The sequence below is a fragment of the Simochromis diagramma genome, unplaced genomic scaffold (assembly GCF_900408965.1).
Source record: "Simochromis diagramma unplaced genomic scaffold, fSimDia1.1 OVJJ01000705.1, whole genome shotgun sequence".
Lineage (NCBI taxonomy): Eukaryota > Metazoa > Chordata > Actinopteri > Cichliformes > Cichlidae > Simochromis > Simochromis diagramma.
In genome coordinates this window covers 5,504,069-5,526,049 of record NW_024387448.1, presented here as the reverse complement: position 1 = coordinate 5,526,049, position 21,981 = coordinate 5,504,069, and the positions used below count along the sequence as shown (strand labels likewise).

The 21,981-nt window shown below is 38.4% G+C and overlaps 1 protein-coding gene across 4 annotated transcripts; it reads right to left on the bottom strand.

Moving 5' to 3' along the window:
* Positions 1-186: 186 nt before the first annotated feature.
* On the bottom strand, positions 187-20,918 carry LOC120722735 (carnitine O-acetyltransferase-like). 4 transcript variants are annotated; one of them, XM_040013856.1, is made up of 14 exons: positions 20,502-20,917; positions 19,974-20,270; positions 18,735-18,853; positions 18,563-18,616; positions 18,045-18,210; positions 16,320-16,425; positions 14,006-14,181; positions 12,154-12,254; positions 11,673-11,792; positions 10,918-11,040; positions 10,395-10,530; positions 8,225-8,287; positions 6,624-6,761; positions 187-947 (listed from the first exon to the last, which is right to left on the bottom strand). In XM_040013856.1, the coding sequence occupies exons 1-14, from the start codon at positions 20,526-20,528 to the stop codon at positions 735-737; spliced, it is 1,839 nt and encodes a 612-aa protein (XP_039869790.1). In that variant the 5' UTR covers positions 20,529-20,917; the 3' UTR covers positions 187-734. The 4 variants fall into 4 exon arrangements, with proteins under 4 accessions (XP_039869790.1, XP_039869788.1, XP_039869791.1 ...); XM_040013854.1 differs by having other exon boundaries at positions 16,320-16,491; positions 20,502-20,916; XM_040013857.1 differs by lacking the exon at positions 6,624-6,761 and having other exon boundaries at positions 16,320-16,491; positions 20,502-20,918.
* Positions 20,919-21,981: the final 1,063 nt, after the last annotated feature.

Genomic DNA, 21,981 nt, shown 5'->3' with positions numbered 1-21,981 from the left:
AAAAATTCAAAATCTTGTGTGCTCTGAGAGATGTCCTCTTAGCTAAATATAGCTATCAATGTCCAGAGATGCACTCTAGAAAAAAAAATTTTTTTTTGGTCCAAAAGTTTGCCATAGTGAGGTTGGATTGCAAAGCAAAGACAATTTAGTTGAGTTTTGTAAAAGAAATAAAATATTCACTTTGTCTAAAAACCTGGACAAACTACTTTTAGACATTTGCATCAATGCATCTCTATAGGAAGGAGTTACATCCAAATGACTGAACTTCAGTCAGACAGCTAATGTTTGAAATTGGTGTTTTATTACAGAAGCATAATAATAATAATAATAATAATAATAATAATAATAGTCTTTAGGCTTCAAGCTCAGCACTCATTTCTCAAATAAAATCCACATAGAAATTGGGGTGTGACAATCAAGACTAACACCTAGTGTTTTTTTGTGTAAGGATTTTCCTCAGCTGTGTCTTTGTGTTCAGCATGTGTGCCATGACACTGCCTGCTCCAGCCCACCTACCACAGATCACTCACAGGACTACCCGGTCTCTGCAAGTTTCACAAAAGATCAAAACTTAAATCTAGAATGGAATTTCACATTTTTGAGCAAGTAATCAAAGAAGTGATGAGAAATCCCCACCCCCTCAAAAAATTCAATAATCATTCAAATAAAAAATAATAATAATAAAAAAAAAGAAAATGCAAAAAATAAGGTGAGAGTTTAGCTATGGATGATTTTTAAGTTGCTCTTGGAGCTTGCTCCAGCAAAGCCCTCATGTCCAGTAGTGCATCCTTCATATTTTGGATCAGATGACGTGTGTTTAGTCTCTTGTGGGTGTTGGAAGTTGCCATCTCAATGATGAAGTGACTGTTATGTACACTGTAGCACAAACTGTATCCAGAGTTGTCATCAACCTGATGGACTGCCACAGAGCCGGTATTGGATGTCACCTTGTGAAGAGAAATTTAAGTGAGAACGTTGCTTTACAGACCTTTAGATAACATTGTGAGTCCCACCACAAAAGATGTGAAATGAAATGTTAGAGATGCAACTAAAATGCACTACTACTTTAATTCAGTCATGTTAAAAGTGTCAGATGTTTAAGAGCTGCAATGACTTAAACATTTCTTCCAATTTAAATCTTTGTGTGAATGTGAAGAAATCTAGTCATAAATAAAAAGGTTCATTTTTAATACAACATTAAGAATCGGGCAGAAAAATGATCGCTCTCATGGACATGAGAATACTTGCACCCTGCAGCCATCCACAGTTGTTTGTGGGTCTTTCTGCTGTATGAAGTCACTGTTGGGTTTTATGGATGTCTTACACTCCAAACTGACTTCTATATATTATGTTCAATATCAGAGTTTAAAAGAAATGTAAACTATACAATTTTACAAAGGGTCTTCTTTAATGATGATTTCTTCCACTTTAGTACACTTCCACTGGTTGAGTATTTTTTTAATGAAATTTGAAGGAAAATTTAAATAAATGTCCAATTTTGTTAATAACTAAAATATCTGTAGACACATACAACTGATGATTTTTATAATTGTTACATTTTTTTGGACATGACATAATGACCTGCAAGGACTTCTGCTGGGTAGCTATTTAATCCTGGGCCTGCGCCACCGGGCCCAGGCTCTTCCAGCAGCCACCAGGCCCAGGCTCTTCCAGCAGCCACCGGGCCCAGGCTCTTCCAGCAGCCACCGGGCCCAGGCTCTTCCAGCAGCCACCGGGCCCAGGCTCTTCCGGCTCTTCCAGCAGCCACCAGGCCCAGGCTCTTCCAGCAGCCACCAGGCCCAGGCTCTTCCAGCAGCCACCAGGCCCAGGCTCTTCCAGCAGCCACCAGGCCCAGGCTCTTCCAGCAGCCACCAGGCCCAGGCTCTTCCAGCAGCCACCAGGCCCAGGCTCTTCCAGCAGCCACCAGGCCAGGCTCTTCCCAGCAGCCACCGGCCCAGGCTCTCCAGCAGGCCACCAGGGCCCAGGCTCTTCCAGCAGCCACCAGGCCCAGGCTCTTCCAGCAGTCACTAGGCCCAGGATCCTCCTGCTCCACCAGGCCCAGGATCCTCCAGCAGCCACTGGGCCCAGGCTCCTCTAGCAAGGCACCAACAAGTAAATCAACAGTGACTTCAACGGGCCATCACAAGGAAATACTAATCTCACCATTTTCAAATGCCACCTAAAAAAGCTAACCCAGGAGTTGAAGAGGAGTTGGAGGAGATTCAATTCGCTTAATTCTGTCTGATGAACTGAGCAAAGTGGCTAAACAACAAGGTATGCTACATGACCTAATGGATGAAATAAAACAACTAAAAAACCTCATAAAGAACAAGGACAAGAAAATAGACGACTTGGAACGGCGAATCGAGGACCTTGAACAATACACAAGAATGGATGATTTAGTCATAAGTGGTCTGGAGACGCAACACCGAACCTACGCCAGAGTAACAGCTGGCGGAGGTAAAGACTGTGAAGATGCCCCGGTAGAGGAGCTGCAAACGCTTGAACAGCAAGTGATAAAATTCCTTCAAACGAAGAATGTAAGTATTCAGAGCCATCATATTGCAGCATGCCACACGCTCCCCAGAAAAGACAGTAAAACAAAGCCAGCAATCATTCTTCGGTTTGTGAGTCGCAAAACAAAGATTGAGTTACTGAAACAGGGTAAGAAGCTAAAAGGGACTGGTGTGTATTTAAATGAACATTTAACGAAAAAGACTGCTGAAATTGCAAGACAGGCACGCAGCCTGAGAAAACAAAATAAGATACAAGCGACATGGACGAGGAACTGCAAAGTAATGATAAGACTAAATGGCAATCCCGAAGAAGCGAAAGTTGTGATGATAAGAGAACTCAAAGACTTAGAGCAATATAAATAATCAGGAATCTGCTATGGAATCTATTGGAAAAGTGACGATTGGATAATGAACAATGGGTATGGAAAGTGTTTCTGGCCTTATGGCTCAAAAACAATGGAAACAACAACAACAAAAACACATAAATGACAAGTTTGGACACAGATTATAGGTTTCCATTCGGAGATATTGAAGAGGAAGACTTTGATTATGAAAAGGACTGTCAAGGTGGTTATTTTGCCACACACGCTGAGAAAACGAACTTCAAAACGTTTAACTATGCAGAGCACAACATGAATGACCCTGAAAGTAACATTGACCCAGATACCCACTTCTACAATAACACCAATAATACTTGTGAGTACTATACAGATGACCAATTCAATGTGAATATTAAAATGGCAAATGCATTGTCGGTCATACATTTCAATAGTAGAAGCCTGTATAAAAATTTTTCTAAAATTACAGAATGTTTAAGTAAGTTAAAAAAGTTTAACATAATTGCAATATCAGAAACATGGCTCGATAATGAGAAAGTTAGTGAAATGGGACTGGAAGGATACGAATTATTTACAATGAACAGGGTGAATAAAAAAGGAGGCGGTGTTGCTTTATATGTAGATAAAGTTTTGAAATGTAGTCTGATTGAATGCATGTCAAGCACCATAGATAACATATTGGAATGTGTCACTATTGAAATTCATGTTGAAAAAGCTAACAATATAATTATAAGTTGCATCTATAGGACACCAGGTTCATGCCTTGAGATATTCAATGAAAAACTTGCTGCTATGTTTAGCAACCTAAATGATAAAAAAGTGCAAATAATTTGTGGTGATTTTAATATAGATTTGCTAAACCCAAATGGACATCAGAAAACAACAGATTTCATAAATACAATGTATAGTAACTCCCTTTTCCCTGTAATTATAAAACCAAGTAGAATAACAATTGATACAGCTACATTGATAGATAATATATTCACAAATAAAATTGACCATGAAATAGTAGGTGGACTTCTTATAACTGATATAAGCGATCATCTTCCTGTTTTTGCAATTTTTCAAAATTATTTTGGGATTAAAACTAAACAAAAGAATCAAATATTTGATATGATACGACATAGAACAACAAGAGCCATTGCTGCCCTCCAGGTGGACTTAAAGGAACACAATTGGAATGAGGTTTTTGCAAATGAAGATTCAAATAGTGCGTATGATGCATTCTTATCAACTGTAATTTCACTATATGAAAAACATTGTCCTTTAATGAAAATCACTAGAAAGCATCACAGATCAAATAAGCCATGGATCACAAAGGGGATAGAAGATGCATGTAAAAAGAAAAATAATCTATATAAGAGATTCATAAAACAGAGGACAAAAGATGCTGAAATAAAGTACAAGTTATATAAAAATAGATTAGTAAATATTATAAGAACAAGTAAGAAAGAATATTACCACAAATTATTGGAGCAAAGTAGAAGTAACACACAAGAAACATGGAGGATATTAAACAGTATAATCAAAAAGGGCTCAAAAAATAAGAATTATCCAGATTATTTAAAAAAAAGATAAAGATATTGTGCTTGATAAAACTAAAGACATTGCAAATGAATTTAATGATTTCTTTGTAAATGTTGGCTTTAATTTAGCAAAAGAAATTCCAGAGTCAAGAAATAATAACGACCTAAATAAACATATTACTCAGAATGTGTCCTCCATGTTTATTGGTGCTGCAACTCATAGAGAAATAATTAACATTGTGAAGACATTTAAAAATAAAAAGTCCACTGACTGTTTTGGTATTGACATGATATTAGTTAAAAGTATTATAGAATATATAGTGCAACCTTTCGCATACATTTGTAATCTGTCCTTTCAAACTGGTGTGTTTCCCTCACAAATGAAAATAGCAAAAGTTATTCCAATCCATAAAAACGGAGAGAGATGTCAGTTTACCAATTATAGGCCAATATCACTACTCCCACAGTTCTCAAAAATTTTAGAAAAGTTATTTGTTAATAGACTTGATAAATATATTGAGAAGCATAATCTCCTAAGTGATAACCAATATGGCTTTAGAGTGAAAAGGTCCACTTCAATGGCAGTGATGGAACTTGTTGAAGGGATATCTAATGCAATAGATAATAAGGAATATACTGTTGGTGTTTTTATAGACTTAAAAAAGGCGTTTGATACAATTATTCATTAATATAGAATGATCAAACTAGAGAGATATGGCATAAGAGGGATAGCATACAAGTGGATGAAAAGTTACCTGGATGAAAGATATCAATATGTCGAATTCAATAATGTAAAATCTAAGCAGTTGAAGGTAACTTGTGGTGTTCCTCAGGGCTCTGTGCTGGGCCCTAAATTATTTATATTATATATAAATGACATATGTAGTGTTTCCAAACTGTTAAAATGTGTATTGTTTGCTGATGATACCACTCTGTACTGCTCAGGTAAAAACTTAGAACAGCTTCTGACTACAGCGGAAAAGGAGTTAAATATATTAAAAAACTGGTTTGATGTAAATAAGTTATCATTAAATATAAAGAAAACAAAATTGATTATTTTTGGCACTAGACAAATGAAAAATGTATCTAAAATAAGGGTTAATGGAATTGAAATTGAAAGAGTGTACGAAAATAAATTTCTTGGAGTGATAATTGATGATAAGCTGAGTTGGAAGTCTCATATAAACCACGTGAAAACAAAAATGTCAAAAACCATTGCCATTCTCTATAAAACAAAGCATGTCCTGAACAAAAAAAACATTATACACACTTTATTGTACTCTGTTGCTTCCATATATGACTTACTGTCTGGAGATATGGGGTAATGCATATAAAACGAACACTCTTCATATTTTCAAGTTACAAAAAAAAAAAAAGCTATAAGAATTATAAACCAATCAAACTATATAGAACCAACTAACATTTTGTTTATTAATCTGAATACCCTGAAATTTTATGATTTAGTTGAATATAAAATGGCACAGATAATGTATAAAGCACAAAATAACTTGCTTTGCCCCAGTACTCAGAAGCTGTTCAAAGTCAGAGAGAGTCAATATGACTTAAGGGGAACAGATTTCTTTAAAAAAAAAAAAAAAAAAAAAAAAAAAACAACAAGATAAGGACAAATATAAAGCAGAGATGTTTCTGTTAGAGGAGTTAACCTGTGGAATAGTTATGACAGTGATTTAAAAAGGTGTAGTTCATTTTCCTTGTTTAAAAACATGTTTAAAAATAGAGTAATAGAAAAATATATAAATCAAGAATGAAAAGAGCAAAAAGGAGAAAAAAAAAAAACAACCTCTTGATTCTTTTGCTTTGATGTAGTTACTTATCTAAGGTGGAAAGTTTTTTTTTTTTCTTTGTTTTGTTTTTTTTGTTTGTTTGTTTGTTTGGTTTTTGCTTTGTTTTATTATTTTCTTCAAGCCCTGTGTACAGGAGCTGCATACAAAAAGATATTTTGTGAAAAGGGTTGGCGTAATAAGCAAATGCTTCAGCCAATACCTTTTGATTAGCCTTGTCTCATGCTTTCTTTCTTTATGGTAGATTTTTGTTCTGTTTTCACTGTTTGTTTGTTTGTTTTTTTTCCACTGTTTTCACTGAGATTTGAATTTGAATGCTAATCAATAAAATCAAAATCAAAAAAAAAAAATAATAATCACATGCATGTGTTAGTGAGAAATATCAGTTTTACCTATAAGCCCTTCACCAACATAAACAAAGCAACATCAATGTGTTTTTACCTGACTTGCGGCGAATTGGTAGTTGAGGATTTTTTTGTATGAGATGTCTCTGAAGATGTCAGGCATGGGGAGTTTATTCTCAACAGCTTGCAATCTGAGAGCAATGATATGGGCTACAATATCATGTCCTCCAATTACCTGTAAGAAAAGAAAAATACTACATATTTAACCAACAACTCTTTGGGATACTATTACATGTCTGTCACACTCATATCTTTAATTAAAGATTAAAGACACAGGACCAAGTTATGCATTGCAACCCCTAACCCAATTTAAAATAGGATCTTGGCCTAGTTCTCTATTATGTGTAGATGAGTGTGGTTTATATATAGAGTATACTTAAATGGTTTATAGGTCAATGTTAAGGGATGTTTATTAAAAAAAAAAAAAAAAAAAAAAAAAAAAAAAAGGAGGGGGGGGGGGGGGGGGGTTAGGTACAAGGACAAGAATGAAAATAAGTGGTGGCTCCATCACCAACTACAGGCACTGCATGCAGTTGTGCACAGAAACACTTTCTGTTGCTTAGTAGTTAAATAGCCCACTATTGTTCTGACCTTGTCAGTAGCACTGTGAAGTACACACTTTGTAGTTCTATTAATGCAGTCACACTGTGTATTCATTTACAATTTTTTGAAGTGATGTGAATATTCAACATTATCTAACAATCAAACAAAAACACTTCCTCAATCATGCCAGCTTTATATTCATTCTCGTTAGATGAATATTTGCAGCAATCTCATTGAATTCAAATCTGAAAATCTACAAAATTACAATATGATTAAATAAGTTCATTAAATAGGTTTGAAAGGCTGAGAAGCTGCAGTCAATCCTTACATCAACAAGGGCAATGCAAAGCATTGACAGGGGTGTGTAAAACACACTGCCTCTGGACTCTAGAGTACTGAGTGATTAATCACCCTTTTGAGTTCGCCAAGCCAGTGGTTGCCAGTGGTTCATGGTTGCCAGAAGAACGGTACTTGTGTGACTGCACTGTCCAAGTGTAAAATTTGGTGGCGGGGGGGATAATGGCGAGGGGTTGTTTTTCAGGAGTTGGACTTCCAGATAATAAATGCGCTTCTAAAAGAATGGTCAGAAATTCCCATAAACACACTCTTAAACCTTGTGGAAAGCTTTTGCAGCAGAGTTGAAGATGTTAAAGCTGCAAAAGGCTGGCAACATTATGTTAATAGATTAAGAATGGGATGTCACTCAAATTCAATACGTGTGAAGGCAGGTGAGTAATATAGTATAGTTGCATCTACTCCATTTTCTAAGATTGATGTAAGACCCGTCTAGTTTTCCCACCAAAGCAGTGGTGCACATCAGTACATTGGTATACCATGCTCCCACTATTCAACTGTGTAGGTACACAGGTCTTCTTTGCTTCTCTAGAGTTCTTTTTCGTTGTCAGATATTTTCACTGTCACACCTTTGAAGACTGATGGAATAGGTTATTATTATACTTTAACACATTTTTATTTGATAGAGCAACATGCAAGAGTGAAAATTTAAACTAATTCAGAGTATATGAGAGAACAGTTGCTGCCAGAAGATATAAACTCCACAAAACTGAAGAACTAAATGTTGTAAATGATACTCACCGCCTTAATATTCTCTTTGTGTGTTTTTATGGCTTTTTCCAACAGATCAATCTTCTCCGTGTTCTGTGTAAAACAGAAAGATGAAGTCTGGTGAACTGCTGTGCAGAAGGTTCAAGGTTCTTTATTTGTCACATGCATAGTTATACAAGTATAACACACAGTGAAATGTAGCCTGACACGCTCCTCGACATGTGCAAACATTGGGGGGGGGGGGGGGGTGTAGAGGAAGAACATACACACACACACATATAGTATATACACTGGGTGAGTGTGCAGTAGCAGCAGCAAGCAGGTGAATTCTGTACATTAATATGAATAGACATCTGACTATTTTACAGGATAGACAATATAAACATATTTAAAATTAAAGGAATTTGGAATGTACATTGTGCCTTGGTTTAGAGTGTCTGGAAGAGAGTCCTGTCTCAGTCAATTATAGATGATGTGAGAGGGCGGGTGTGTGTGTTTAGGGCACGGATGGCTTGGGGATAGAAGCTCCTCTTGAGTCTCTCTGTCCTTGCCCGGAAGATGCGGAACCTTCTACCAGATTGCAGAAGTTGGAACAGTTTGTTGCCAGGATGGGACGGGTCCTTCAGTATCTGCGCTGCTCTAGTCTGGCATCTCCTGGTGTAGGTGTCCTGAAGCGGGGAGAGAGCAATCCTGCAGCAGCGTTCTGCTCTACGGATCACTCTCTGGAGAGCTTTTTGGTCCTTCACACAGCTGTTCCCAAACCACGATGTCATGTTCTGTGTGAGGATGCTCTCCACAGCGCCTGTATAGAAAATCCTGAGGATCTTTGGAGAGACCCTGAACTTCCTCAGTTGTCGTAGGTGATACAGGCGCTGCCTAGCCTTTTTGGTCTGGACCTGAATGTGGGCAGCCCATGTCAGGTCTGAGGAGATGTGGACACCAAGATACTTGAAGGACTGCACCCTCTCCACTGGAGCTCCATTGATGATAATGGGCTTGTAGTCTCTGTGCTGACCCCTTCTGAAGTCCACCACCAGCTCCTTGGTCTTGCTGACGTTCAGCTGGAGGTGGTTGTCCTGGCACCACGATGCCAGATTCTTCACTTCATCCATGTAGGCCGCCTCATCATTGTTGGAGATGGCACCCAACACCACTGTGTCGTCAGCAAACTTCACAATGGTGTTGGAGCCGTGGGTGGTCACACAGTCTGAAGTGTAGAGGGAGTAGAACAGTGGCGAGAGGACACATCCCTGAGGTGCTCCTGTGTTGATGGTGATGCTGTTGGAGAAGCACCTGCCCACCCTCACCACCTGAGTTCTGCCAGTGAGGAAGTCCAACACCCATGCACACAGACGGCTGTTAAGTCCCAGTTCCCTCAGCTTTGTGAGCAGTCTGCAGGGCACTACTGTGTTAAACGCTGAACTGTAATCAACAAACAGCATTCGCACATAGTTACCCTGTTTCTTATCCACATGGCTGAGAGTGGTGTGTAGGACGTGGGCGATGGCATCCTCTGTGGATCATTCGGTACTCTGACCCAAACACAAACTGTGTCAAATACTGAGCTGAGAATGACAACATTGTTTTAACTGTACATCTGTAAGTATGAAATAAAGGTTTATATTATGGAGGAAAAAAAAACAACCAAAAAGCACGAGTATCAACAGGCAACTAAGAATGAGGTTGTAAGAGATGTGGAAGTAAGTGACGGTAGCACATAGCTCAACATGCTTAAAGGCAACTAAAGTCAGCGATCAAATTCTTCCTCTGTTAAGACAAATGAACTGTTTCTTATATAGTGCTTTTCTACTCACATGTTACATAACATCCCTCATTCATACCCATTCATTCAAGCACTTTTTTCTGTGCCCAAGTGCTTTTCTATTCTATTTGGCATGCAGACTGGAGCAGTCAGAAATCAAACTACTAACTTTCCACTTATAGTTGATGACCTGTTCTACCTCCTGATCTACAGGCACCCCTTTAACCCCTGCATAACAAATGGTAAATAGCTGATGCAATTACTTTCATTAACAACCTTTCAATTAAAGTAAACCTGAAAATCTACACTTAGTCATATCTTGACTTACTCCACTTTAGTGCTGTACACACTCAAAGTTACAAACAACAACTGTCCCTGTGTAGATATTTATGAACCTGATTGTAAGAGTTGGATTTAATGTTACCCATCTTGCCAGACCTGCTTTTGAGGGTCATCAAAGGCCTTGACAAAGGCAGCTGAGACACTTGTCGTCGAAAGCAGTAGGGACACACGTCCACGCCTGAACATTCGCTGGCTGACAGCTTCATATGATGCACAGACCTGCTTATTCATCCTGTCAAGAGAAGGGAGAGAAAGATTTTCCATAAACTGCGTTGCAACAAAGTTCTAAAACTTACTGACTCATGAGAGAAATACTGGCTCTGCAATGTAGTAATTCCTCCTTCCTTTGGGCTAATGTAAGCATACTGGCTGAGATCACAGCAGTTTTTCTTCACTATAAATGCCAGAATTTTAAATACCATATGAAATACATTGGAGAGATTGGGATGCCCCACAAAGTGCTTATAAACTATGAACAAGCTAGACATCTCATGTCAGGGAGTGTTATTTCACATATCTCCATGTGTGAAACATTCTAGTAAAAGCTGCTTATCTGTCTGTCAGATCTGACAACATTCTGCATACACATCTCATTCTCCATGAGGTTTCAGGATTTCACCTGTAGTAGGCCAGCTGTATGGCCATTTGGATGAAAGCATCAGGGCTCATGTTGTGGGCCTTCAGATAATTTTTCCCAAAGTGGTCAAAAACCATAACACTCAGATCAAAGTTTTGGATGTTTCTGTAGTTGGAGGAATGGAACAAAATTATACAGATGCAATAACAGACTGTGTCAAACACAAGTAACCATTGAATACACACAAATGCCATTTTGGTGCCCGAGGCGAGATTATGGTTAGGCACTTTGTTGATACTTGACTTGTGGTAACAAACTGTAATAAAGGTCAGGGATATATTACACACTATTAATTCTAATTACAGAAAACCTGAACGTATTCACATCTATTAATTGGGTGCTTTACATACATTGAGATTTTTATGCAGCAAGACCAAAAGCCACTTTTTTGTAGCTCACTTGAGTTTTATGAAGGACAGGTTTACACCAACACAATAAAAATACCACAATGTATTCAATTTTGAACACATTTGTTGCTTTGTGTTGTGAAATTTATTTTAAAACTCACACAAGATGTGTTGTGTGTAACATCCCATTTTGTTTTTCAACATCATTTCTAAGTGCAATATAACCTTTAACCATATTCTTTTCATACATATAACCAAATGTTTTATTTGCTCCAATAGCCATGCCTTAGTCCTAGCTTTGTTAGTGGATGACAGTCTTTTCGTGCCAGATGTGCAGATGTTTGTTCAACATGAGCCATATTGAACAATTTAAAAGTGCTATGTACTCACCTGTCCATGCTCCTTTTAGCCTGCTCAATGATCTCTTTGATATCAGGGGTGACATCGAAGTGTAGTTTCTGGGGCATAGGTAAAGGCAGAATGGAAGCTTGCCTCATCTCTGGCTTCTTCCTGTTTCAAAAATGAGGGCAAATACATTTGGTGGAACAATATCACATGACGTAACAAACCAAAGGCACCATACAGTATGCCAAACAAACAGAGCATGTGCCCTCCTATAATCCTTAAGTCATGAAGGAGGTGATGTTTGCACAGCCAAGTGATCATAGCCCAGGCGTGAACAATTAAATTCATTCATACCTTCCACACATAAATACATACATATACCCAAATTGTGTGATTCACGAAAACCATACATCTGCGTTAATGCCATGTAATGATTTTAAAATTTAACATCTGAATTTTCAGTAATGTCATAACAAAAGAAAAAGCCTAAATCTACATAACCGAAAAACAATTTGGTTCCACTTACATGGATGCGACAAGATAGTCAGTTAAGGCCATACTAACTGTACCATCAGCAACAATATGAATCAGATTTAAACCCCACGACCCATCTTCTGCAACAATTATCTGAAAGATAGAAACAGTATTGGGATTTAATTGCAATTGTGTTGTCTCCATATTTGCAATTTTTATGATCCTACCTGTCACTAAATGGTTGTGGATTAGAAACTAACATACCCCACAAATATGCTGCTTTACACACGTTTGTGCAGTGAAACAAATCTTCTTTTTTTTGGGGGGGGGGGGGGGGGGGGGGGGGGATAGCACATACTCAGAGACCTAGCAGATAATTCAGGAATTTGAAGAACTACTTTCTTACTTAGAAACCAGGAATGTCTGCTGGACATACCTCGGGTATAGAGGAATACAACAGAGGAGAAAAAAAACAAAAACATTTTAGTCAACTAAAACAGATGAAAAGGTACACCATGATATCTACATGAGTCAAGTCGCTGTACTGTAACATTTTTGAACTTTTTAATTACAAAAATGTAACTTAAACTTACATTGCAAGACACGGGTCTTCTGGGGGTTTTTTTAAAGGCAGAAAGATAGCAAAATAAGTGAATAGAGTAAAAGGCCACGAAATAAAATGAACACTGAATTTTTCTCTTTAGCTACATTGTATAAAGGGTTTTCCTTGACCTTCTCGAGTAATGATGTGGTTAAGTATACAATCAAGAGATCCCTTCATGTATGTAAATACAGAAGGTTATTCTTAAGTTTTTCCAGTTTAACCAGTGATTTGCACCTTATTGTATAAACTAGAATAACTGGAAGAAAACAGCATGGAGAAGGAAAGGAACAGCTCATCATCGTCTGAAACATTTCACATCAGTCCTCAAACATAGTGGAGCCAATGCTGTTGCACAGTTATGTATGCATGGGTCACTAGTGTTTATTGACTGATAGAAGTAGCAGGAAGACAAAAAAGCAATTACAAGCATAGATTTCAACTCATTTCTACACAATTTTAATAAGAAATTGTATAAGAAAATACCCACCCACCTACAAAGACAACATTTTGGATGGCTTCATTAAGTATACTAAAGTAAATTCATTCATTCATTCATTTTCTTCTAAATATCCAATTCAGGGTTGCAGGGGGGGCTGAAGCCTATTCCAGCAGCCACAGAGTGAGAACAATTCACACTCATACCTAAGGCAGACGGCTATGTCCACACGTACACGCATTGTTTTCTTTCCGTTTTGGCCTCCCGTCCACGGCGCTTTCCCCAAAGAAAAACGCAGCGTTTTGAAAACCCTCTCGAAAACGCATACATTTCAAAACGGAGCTGTCCCGCGTGGACACTTAAAAACGCAGACTTTCTAAAATGATGACGCATTTTAGTCATGTGATGGAGGCATGTGACCAATTAAAAAAAAAAAAGATAGCGGAGGGCATTATACAGCAGTTGTTTTGTTTGCTCTCAATTTTGACAGCCCTATTAAAGATTTGTATCAGTTTGTACATGCTTCAGATAGCTTTTCTTCAAATTATTTAATTCTCACTCGCTTTGGCAACTTTGTACTGTTGTGTTACTGGCAGCAACAACGCCGCCTCATTGTTAGTCTATTTAAAAAACTCGGTGCTTTCCCTCGACCTTTTGCCGCGATGTTTCAACGAGCCGATAATGGATTGGAAAACCAGTAACTGCTTACTGTGAGGCAACAGTGAACCACTGAACCTCCATGTTGCCCATTAAATAAGTTAATGAATATCAGGTGACTGAGGGGAGCCAGTTGGGAATTTCTGTCCCCCCCCCCACACAAAATACCACATAACCATCCATTTCTTCAGGCAGGTTGTTTCTCACCTGCAGTGACTTGTCAAACCAGCGGTTGGCACTATTCCACTGGCTGCCTCTTCCATGTGTTATTAGGTGGAAATCACATGTGCCGTACTTGTCAGACTCTCGAGGTATGGCTCTATCCAAACACAATGTGAAGATGCTCCTTTCAATGGCTGACAGTGATTCTTTGTTTGTTTGATCTACAAAAAACAAAACCAACCAAACCCAATGATTTTTAACAGTTTAACAGATCTTGCTATGACAGAGCGTCTCCATCAAAGACCGCATGAAGCAGTCACAGGTACACATGCAAATACACAAAGGCAAGTACACTATACAATTTCACCCCTCACTTATGTGCGCAAAAAAAAAAAAAAAAAAAAAAAAGGGGTTAACATTGCCCCAGAAAGTTAATTCTGTTCACCTGAAGGTACCGTTTTCAGCGGGAGAAACATTTAGTCATCCAAGTGACTTCTCATCTGACTGCAGGCTTCCCTAACCTTACTTGGATAATTGGGCATGCATCAAGACAGTTAACATCGCCATCATTCCTTTTCTTGTCTCTTTTTTACTAGCGTGACCAGGGGTGTAGGAATTGGTTGATCTATTTATCCATACATTCATAAAACACACTCACCAACTAGAGAAGTGCTCAGCATGCTCTTCCCCACCCAACCTCAGCGTTTGTAATGCAAAAATAGGGGCACCTTCTTATTAAATAGTATGTTCATATGCACGTCCAAGGTCACACATATTTTAAAATGCACCAAAGTTTCCTCTTTGGTGCATTTTTCATCCTAAATGAGACATTTTGGTTTAACAATAAAATACCTTTGAATATACAAAATTACTGGTCGAAAGATTTTGTTGAAGTAATTGTTACAATTTGTGAAATATTCATTAATTAAACAGTAAACATGGCATCTGGTGAGAATTTGTTATATATTCTTTTAATGAAAATGCTGAGTGGATATGATGAGCATTTTAAAAGATTTTACCTCTTGTATTTTTTTCTTCCTCCCATGCCAATCCAATAATGGCATGGGTACTGATGGTGTAGGAGGTCCTCTACCAGCATAACTAAAGCATGGTTCAGGGTCAAGTTTTATAAAAATTGAATCTCTGACATCCAATCTTAAAACTGGAGTGGATCTTTCTCCTGAATAGGAGCTGGTTCTACAGCAAATAAGCCTGTAGTTGAAAACATGGTAGTATGATATTTAAGCTGTGATGGGGCTGATCATTCTGGACTTTGTGGAAAATGATTCTAAAGCAAGTTCTTAATTTATAGAGAAGAATATCACACTGCTCAGCCTTCCTGGAAAAGTGTACTCCAGAGTGTTGGAAAGAGGCTAAGACTGATTCACTGAACTAGAGACACAGGAGGAGCAATTTAGATTTGAGTTGAGTTCAAATATCTAAAGATTCTGTTCTCAAGTGTTGTCAAGATGGAGTGAAACAGATCACTAGATTAGTAGCGAATTATGACAAAGAGTTGACAGTGAAAGCAAAGAATTCAGTCTACACTTGATTTTCTAGCCCTCACCCAGTGTCATGAACTCTGTTTATCAAAACAAAGATATTTTGGGCACAAGTGGGAGAAAAAGGTTTCCTTTCAATTGCTGGGCTAGGTTTGCCAGAGGTTACTTCCTGTTAAATAGTAGGTCTTCCTTCCCATTGTCAGCAAGCACTTGCTAAGGGAGGATTCTCTGATGTTTTCTCCACTATCATAGGGTACTTACAATGAAAAAGTGCCTTTTTTTAAACTTTGTTTATCGAGTGTTATTTCAGTGTTGTCCTTTTAGGATAGGACCCTGGGGTGTGCAGTATTGATGGCTGCCCAAGTCTAGAAGTTTGACTTGTAATCTTTTTTTTTCCTCTTTTCTATTTTTTTTTTTTTTTTAATTTACTAAGGAAAATCCTCTTGCTTCATTTTACAAATTCAGTTGTTGTTAACAAGCTAGCTTTGGCTCTTCCATTCACATGTTTTATTTACCAGCTAGCCAGGCTGATAATAGTCTTTTGTAACTCTGTAATTGTAACCTGTAAATTGTGTTGTTGTAATAATTAGCTGAGATCCACTGCAAACTAGCTGGGTCTCCCATTAGAACCTGCAGCACCATGATGTGCACTTAGCCAAGCTCACCAAGGTTGCAGAGAATAACGATGATGTGCTAGGATGAAATAGATGCCAAAAATGTTTGTGTTATTTTCTGGTTCATCACATCATAGAGAATGCAGATTACCCTTCTTTGCCAAGATCAGTTACTGTTGACCACTTTATGTCACACACTTTTTTCATTAGTTTAATCTGAGTTAAAGCTAAGCTTGGCCTTACCTTTCATACTGAGATATGCTTTGCTCCAAGAGTCACGATCCAGGGTGGTGAGGATACCGACAGGCTCCGTGTTAGTCTCTGATGTGGAGGTGCAAATGCTCTCCATCTGAACACAAAGCTGATCAACTGTCAGCGGAGTCCCATCATTGTGGTAGACCTCCACCACAAAGAACTGATTCAAAGGGAGGACACAGATTTATAGCATTACTGAGCACATGCTTCCCGTCCAACTCAGCACTACATGCCTTACATTTGGGTAGTGGGACTAGGTGAACAGCCCACTCCTTTGGCCAACAGCAAAGAGTTCTTCAGCTACTCTTTCAAACATTTCAGGTAGTGTTCAACAGTGTCTGCAGAGAGGAGAATTGACTTGGGTTCCACTTGGTTTGCTTGGATTGTCATCTCTGGCAAACTCTCTCTTCCTATCTGGGGTTCAACTTTTGACCAGGGGGACTGTATTCAATAAGGGTCGCCAGGCTAGGCCCCAGGTGCTAACCAATCTGCTTTGGTTATGAGTGAGAGGGAGAGATAACTGAAGCCATACTGGCTGGATTAGTAAGGACCACATCAGGTGCTAGGGAACTGTTGGAATACTACTATGAAAGTAACCTCAGCGGAAGAGGGTACATGAGATGGTGGCATCAACAGTTGATGCCACCGACGTCAACTGTGTGCAAGGAGAAGAACCATTGTAGAAGAATAGGCCCCTGCACGGTATGCACCACTGGCAGATAGAGGAAGTGGCTGACATCAAGAAATCCTACCAGTGGCTGGAAAAAAACTGGACTGAAGGATGGCACAGAGGCACCTCTAATGGCAGTACAGGAACAAGCTCTCAGCACAAGATCCATAGAGGCTGGGTCTACCACACCAGGTAAAAACCCCAGGTGCAGGCTGTGCAAAGATGCCCCTGAGACAATCCAGCACATAACAGTAGGGTGTATTATTGAGATTGACCAAGCTAAGATCCTGTAGGACTTCCAGATACAGACAGACAAACTGGTGATGGCTTATCAACTGGACATGGTAGTGGAGGACAAGAAGAGGAAGAAAAATACCCTTTGAGCAAGGGAGAATAAAGACCATGCAAAGATAGGGTATGCGTGAGAAATGGAATCCATTTGACTGTTTTTTTGTAGGTCACGAGTAGTGTTTATAGAGCAAATATTAAGCTAACATTATATAGTACAGTGTTTTCGCAAGTCAATAGCCAGGGGTAACAAACCTGTGAAGATGTTACTCGCTACACTACAATATTCAAGCAAATAATTAAATGTCTTGTTAAAAAGGGTGTGCTCATTTCACCCATTTCCTTATACACAGTAAACTAATCACTCATCCGTGTGAATTTGAGTGATATCCCATTCTTAACCCATAGACTTTAATATGTTGGCCCACTCTCATTAGGGATAAGAATAGAGAATCCCAGTAGTTCAGTTTGTTGGAATTGTTAGCTCGCTTGCCATAGAGTCCAATCAGCCGATTTCATTTTGTCTCAGAGGAGGAGGAGAAGAGTGGCACAGTCTACAGCGTGGATATAAACATTACTTTTATTTCCATTCCACAAAAGCACAATGGCAAAGTGTATACTGCATCCAGGACAGAAATAACCGCATTATGCTTTTACCACAGCTTTGGCTCTGGTAATATCTCCACAAAGCCTCTGGTAATATGTTGTGCAAAAAAAAAAAAAAAAAACCAAAAAAAAAAAAAAACCCATCTCACCTGAGAGTTATATACCACTGTGATGTGTTTGGGTGGATTGCCGATCTTGGCATGGAACACCACCGAGTCCCTCTCCAGACCTGGGATGCGGCAGGTTGACAGCAACTGGGAATATTGCTCCATACAAAGAGGTTTCCCTCCCAGATTCTCAGCTGGTAATGTTTCACTGTGAAAGACACAGCCTCCATCAGTAAACCGAGGTGGGCTGAAAAATAGAGGCAATACACAAGTACCAAAAACTACTAAACTGATCTCTTAACCACTTTTCTAGTTTTGGTGTCTTTTGGAACATTTTGATGGAATTAGAACTTTAGTTATTACAGGCATTTTTACAAAACAGACAGTTTCAGAGGCTCCCTAATTAATTTTACCGACTAATAGTTTCATGCTCAGGTGAGATCAGTTTCCTCATTATTTATTCTCAAAATGTCCTGTGAGCATGATTTGTTAACTGCACTATGGCATCTTAGATCTCTGGAGATTAATTAATTAAACATTAATTTGATTCTGGTACTCACTTTTCAATGGTTGTCTTAAATTCCAAAAGAGCTACTATTAGTTTGGCTGCACACCTAAGCAGCAACCCCCCCCCCCCAAAAAAAACAAAAACAAAACATGTTAGTTGTTTTAAAAAGCTATAAACACATATACAAGGTATCATTTTTTGTGTAAGAGTGTGTGTTGGTTTACCTAATTTGTCCCTGTTTATCCCTGAAGTCCAGTCGAGGACACGCAATCGGGACATTTGCGTTAATCACCACAGGCCTCCGGTTCCCAAAGTATTCCAACTTCCCCCACAGGTCTGTCGTCTACACACAGTAGCAGGCTGTTAGTTAATCCTGCAGAAAGCAGCTGATAAAAATTTGTGTCATCACTTGAGTTTCTAAGATGTTGCAAAATTTCATTTAAGTGTTCCCACTCTATCTGCAGTTCTTGACAAATTTACACCATTTTCTGTAATTGGAGTATTTTCATCAATTACTATAACTACAGCTGTACATTCTGCCATTGCCTTTAATGATAAGGCTCAGGGCAAACAGACAAATTATACATCAAATCACATTTTTTAAATTAATTGAGTGCAGTACCACAGCTCACTTAAGACAGTCAAAGAATTATATTTTATAAAAACACTTATAAACCAAAAATATTATGATTAATGTATATTACTTCTAGACTAAATATTACTTTTGCTGCTGTTTGTGAATAGCATTCACTCAATTTCACTTTGTTAGTGATAAACTAGTTTCCAAATCAGGCTGTGGGACAGTGTCAGACTTAAACACACAGAGTAAACTTTAACCCGATGCATATAAACATTTAAGTTTCAAAACTCTGATGAGCAGCTGTCAGATTAGAAACTGATGGCAGCACTTGAAGCACAGTGAGCAGTAAGACAGATTTATATAAATTTCCCTTAATGAATTATTTCCCCACTTGCAATGATCAAAAAACAAGTTCTCTTTTGGATTTACGTCATCATATTTGCAGCAACAGTGTTTCATTTTACTGTTTAATGCAACATTGTTAATCAATAAGACCAATAAAGATTCATTTCAACTTTTCAATCACAGTGGTTTTCAGTTACCAAACGTTCTGAAACAGAGCTGCTTTGTTTGACACAATACATTTAATTATCAGTACTCTTCATTGCTGCCTGCAGTTTTTAGGTTTTGTGAAGCCATATAAAGAAAGACTGGGTATGTTGAAATTTCTTCATAGTATAGTCCTCTGGAATAGCATTTCTATAGTACTTTTCTATTTTTACTAATGAATAAGGCCTGATGTTTTTTGTTCTGACCGATCCTACCTGAGACCTTTTTAATTCCATCTTCTTCCTTCCCTATAACATGATCATTCATTTTCAGTCAGTTCCCTATGTCTGGTCACTGCAACTTGAACCTCTTTAGTGGCAGTAAATGAGCTCACCCAGTTGTCAGTGTTGCATGCTTTCCTCTCCAGGCTTCTCTGCACTTCCTCTCCAACCCCTCCTGTTTTCATAAAGGCCTCAACCAGCTGTTTCGCTCGCTTCCACTCATCCTCTTCTATTATGGGCTCCAGGGCACTGAGGTAGCCCTCACATGTTTTCCGCAGAGGGGGGACAGGTACCCTGGGAAGTCCCTTCTGCTGGTTCAAGTATCTGTCACTAATAAGAATCACTCGTACAGGCTTCACTAACTGATAAGATCTGACCTGGTCTGGAGGATTCATCTTCCCCAACTTCACCTGGGAGACAGAAAGACAAAAATACATGAATATAGAATAAAAGAAGATCAGGTAATAAATCCTGAGACTTTTACTAGCATTCATTTGGTTAAAACATGAAGAAATTGCTTCTGTTAATTATTACGTTAACAAAAAACAAATAAAACCACACATATTTATGAATACAAGGTAATGGGCTTTTGTTATGACTTCAGTAAGATAAATCCTAAACAACTACACTGAATTGCTTACCATAATTCTGCTGAAGATTCTCAACATTGTATTTTCAGGAAACTCGCACAGAATGAGGCTGGAGTGTATTCACCTGTTTAACCGGCAGTTACAATGCTTAAAAAAAAAAAAAAAAATGCCAATAGACTAATAACTATCCTGAATCATTTATTGTTTGGCTTACACAGACACATCCCCATTAAGGTGATAACTGCTGAGCTTAAAAACAAGCAGAAAACACTCCAGGGCTGCCAGTTTGTTACTCCACAAAAATAATAGCTTTCAAGCACACCAGCTCTACATCAGACAATTATGCAGTCAGCTCATCTGCAACTGAAATCACACCTCCTAGTCACATGATGCAGTGACATGGCTATGACATCCAATTATAGGAACCTGCTTCACAACTTGAAAAGTTCATGCCCCATTGACAAAAGAAGAAACCAAACTAATTTAAAAAAAAAAAAAAAATTCAGTAGTTAAGGTGAATAGTTAATGTACAATCTATGGAAAACCCATGTCTACTGTAATAGTATGCATGACATGATAAAGGTAAACTGAAGAATTGTGTTCACGTTGGTGGCAGGCAGTTGTTGTAAGGCTGATTGATTCTGATACAATCCATGAAAAACACTCAAAGTGTGTGACAGAAAGGAACAGTCTACAAACTAACAATCAGCTTTTAGAGATAGAATCTAATAGAGTCTGCACACGGTTTCTTGAAACTGTCTTAAACCAGCGCACGTGAAACCAAATTTGCTTTGTGACTTTTCAAATTTTAATACCTTGTGCAGACTAAACTTGTTTCAGCCCCTCAGGCCTCATCTACAAATTGCTTTCCAAAAAAAAAAAAAAGTTATGTAACTATATAACTTTTTAAATTTCCTTTTGTCAATGGAAAATTGTATTTAGTAGTCAGTATAATCTTTTAGTGATATAAATTTGCATATGGTAGAATACTGCATGTAGTTATTTGTATTAGGAAATATTCAACCATGTATACTTAGAGGCATATAATCAATTGTGTGTGATCTCTAACAGGCTGCAGGCTTGGTGTGCACCCCAGGAATGCACCCCCACGTCCTAGGAGCATGAGAGGTTGCACCTCGTTTTATTGTTTTAACATAGCTATGTCTGTTTTAGTCTAAGTGCCTTTTGTTTAGATGAACTGCTGGACTTCCCCACCGTGTTATCTAGGGTGGGGGGAGACTACCCTCTTTGTGACCAAGGATGTACCTTTTGTGCTTTCATGACCCTTTGATCAGCAGGACACACACACACACGTATAAATAAAGACCGGGGCAGTTTCTTAGTGCGAGTCATTGAGGCTGCCCTTGCTAGCAAGAAGTTCTGTGTGTTTCTCTTCTCTGAGTCTTTACTGAAGAAGTGTTTTAGAATATTTTCCTTAACACCTTTAGTCTACTCTTGCCTCTACTGGTAAAAATTAGAGCAGAGCTAGTTGTTTCATAAACTTAAGGAGAACGAACACACACACACACAC

What these genes read in the sequence shown, in the direction of transcription:
- LOC120722735 (XM_040013854.1), bottom strand. Translation starts at nt 20,528, where the DNA reads ATGTTGAGAATCTTCAGCAGAATTATG. An exon ending in GAATCTTCAGCAGAATTATG is followed by an intron (nt 20,271 to 20,501) that starts GTAAGCAATTCA and finishes TCTGTCTCCCAG; the next exon opens with GTGAAGTTGGGGAAGATGAA. An exon ending in TTTAAGACAACCATTGAAAA is followed by an intron (nt 18,211 to 18,562) that starts GTGAGTACCAGA and finishes TGTCTTTCACAG; the next exon opens with TGAAACATTACCAGCTGAGA.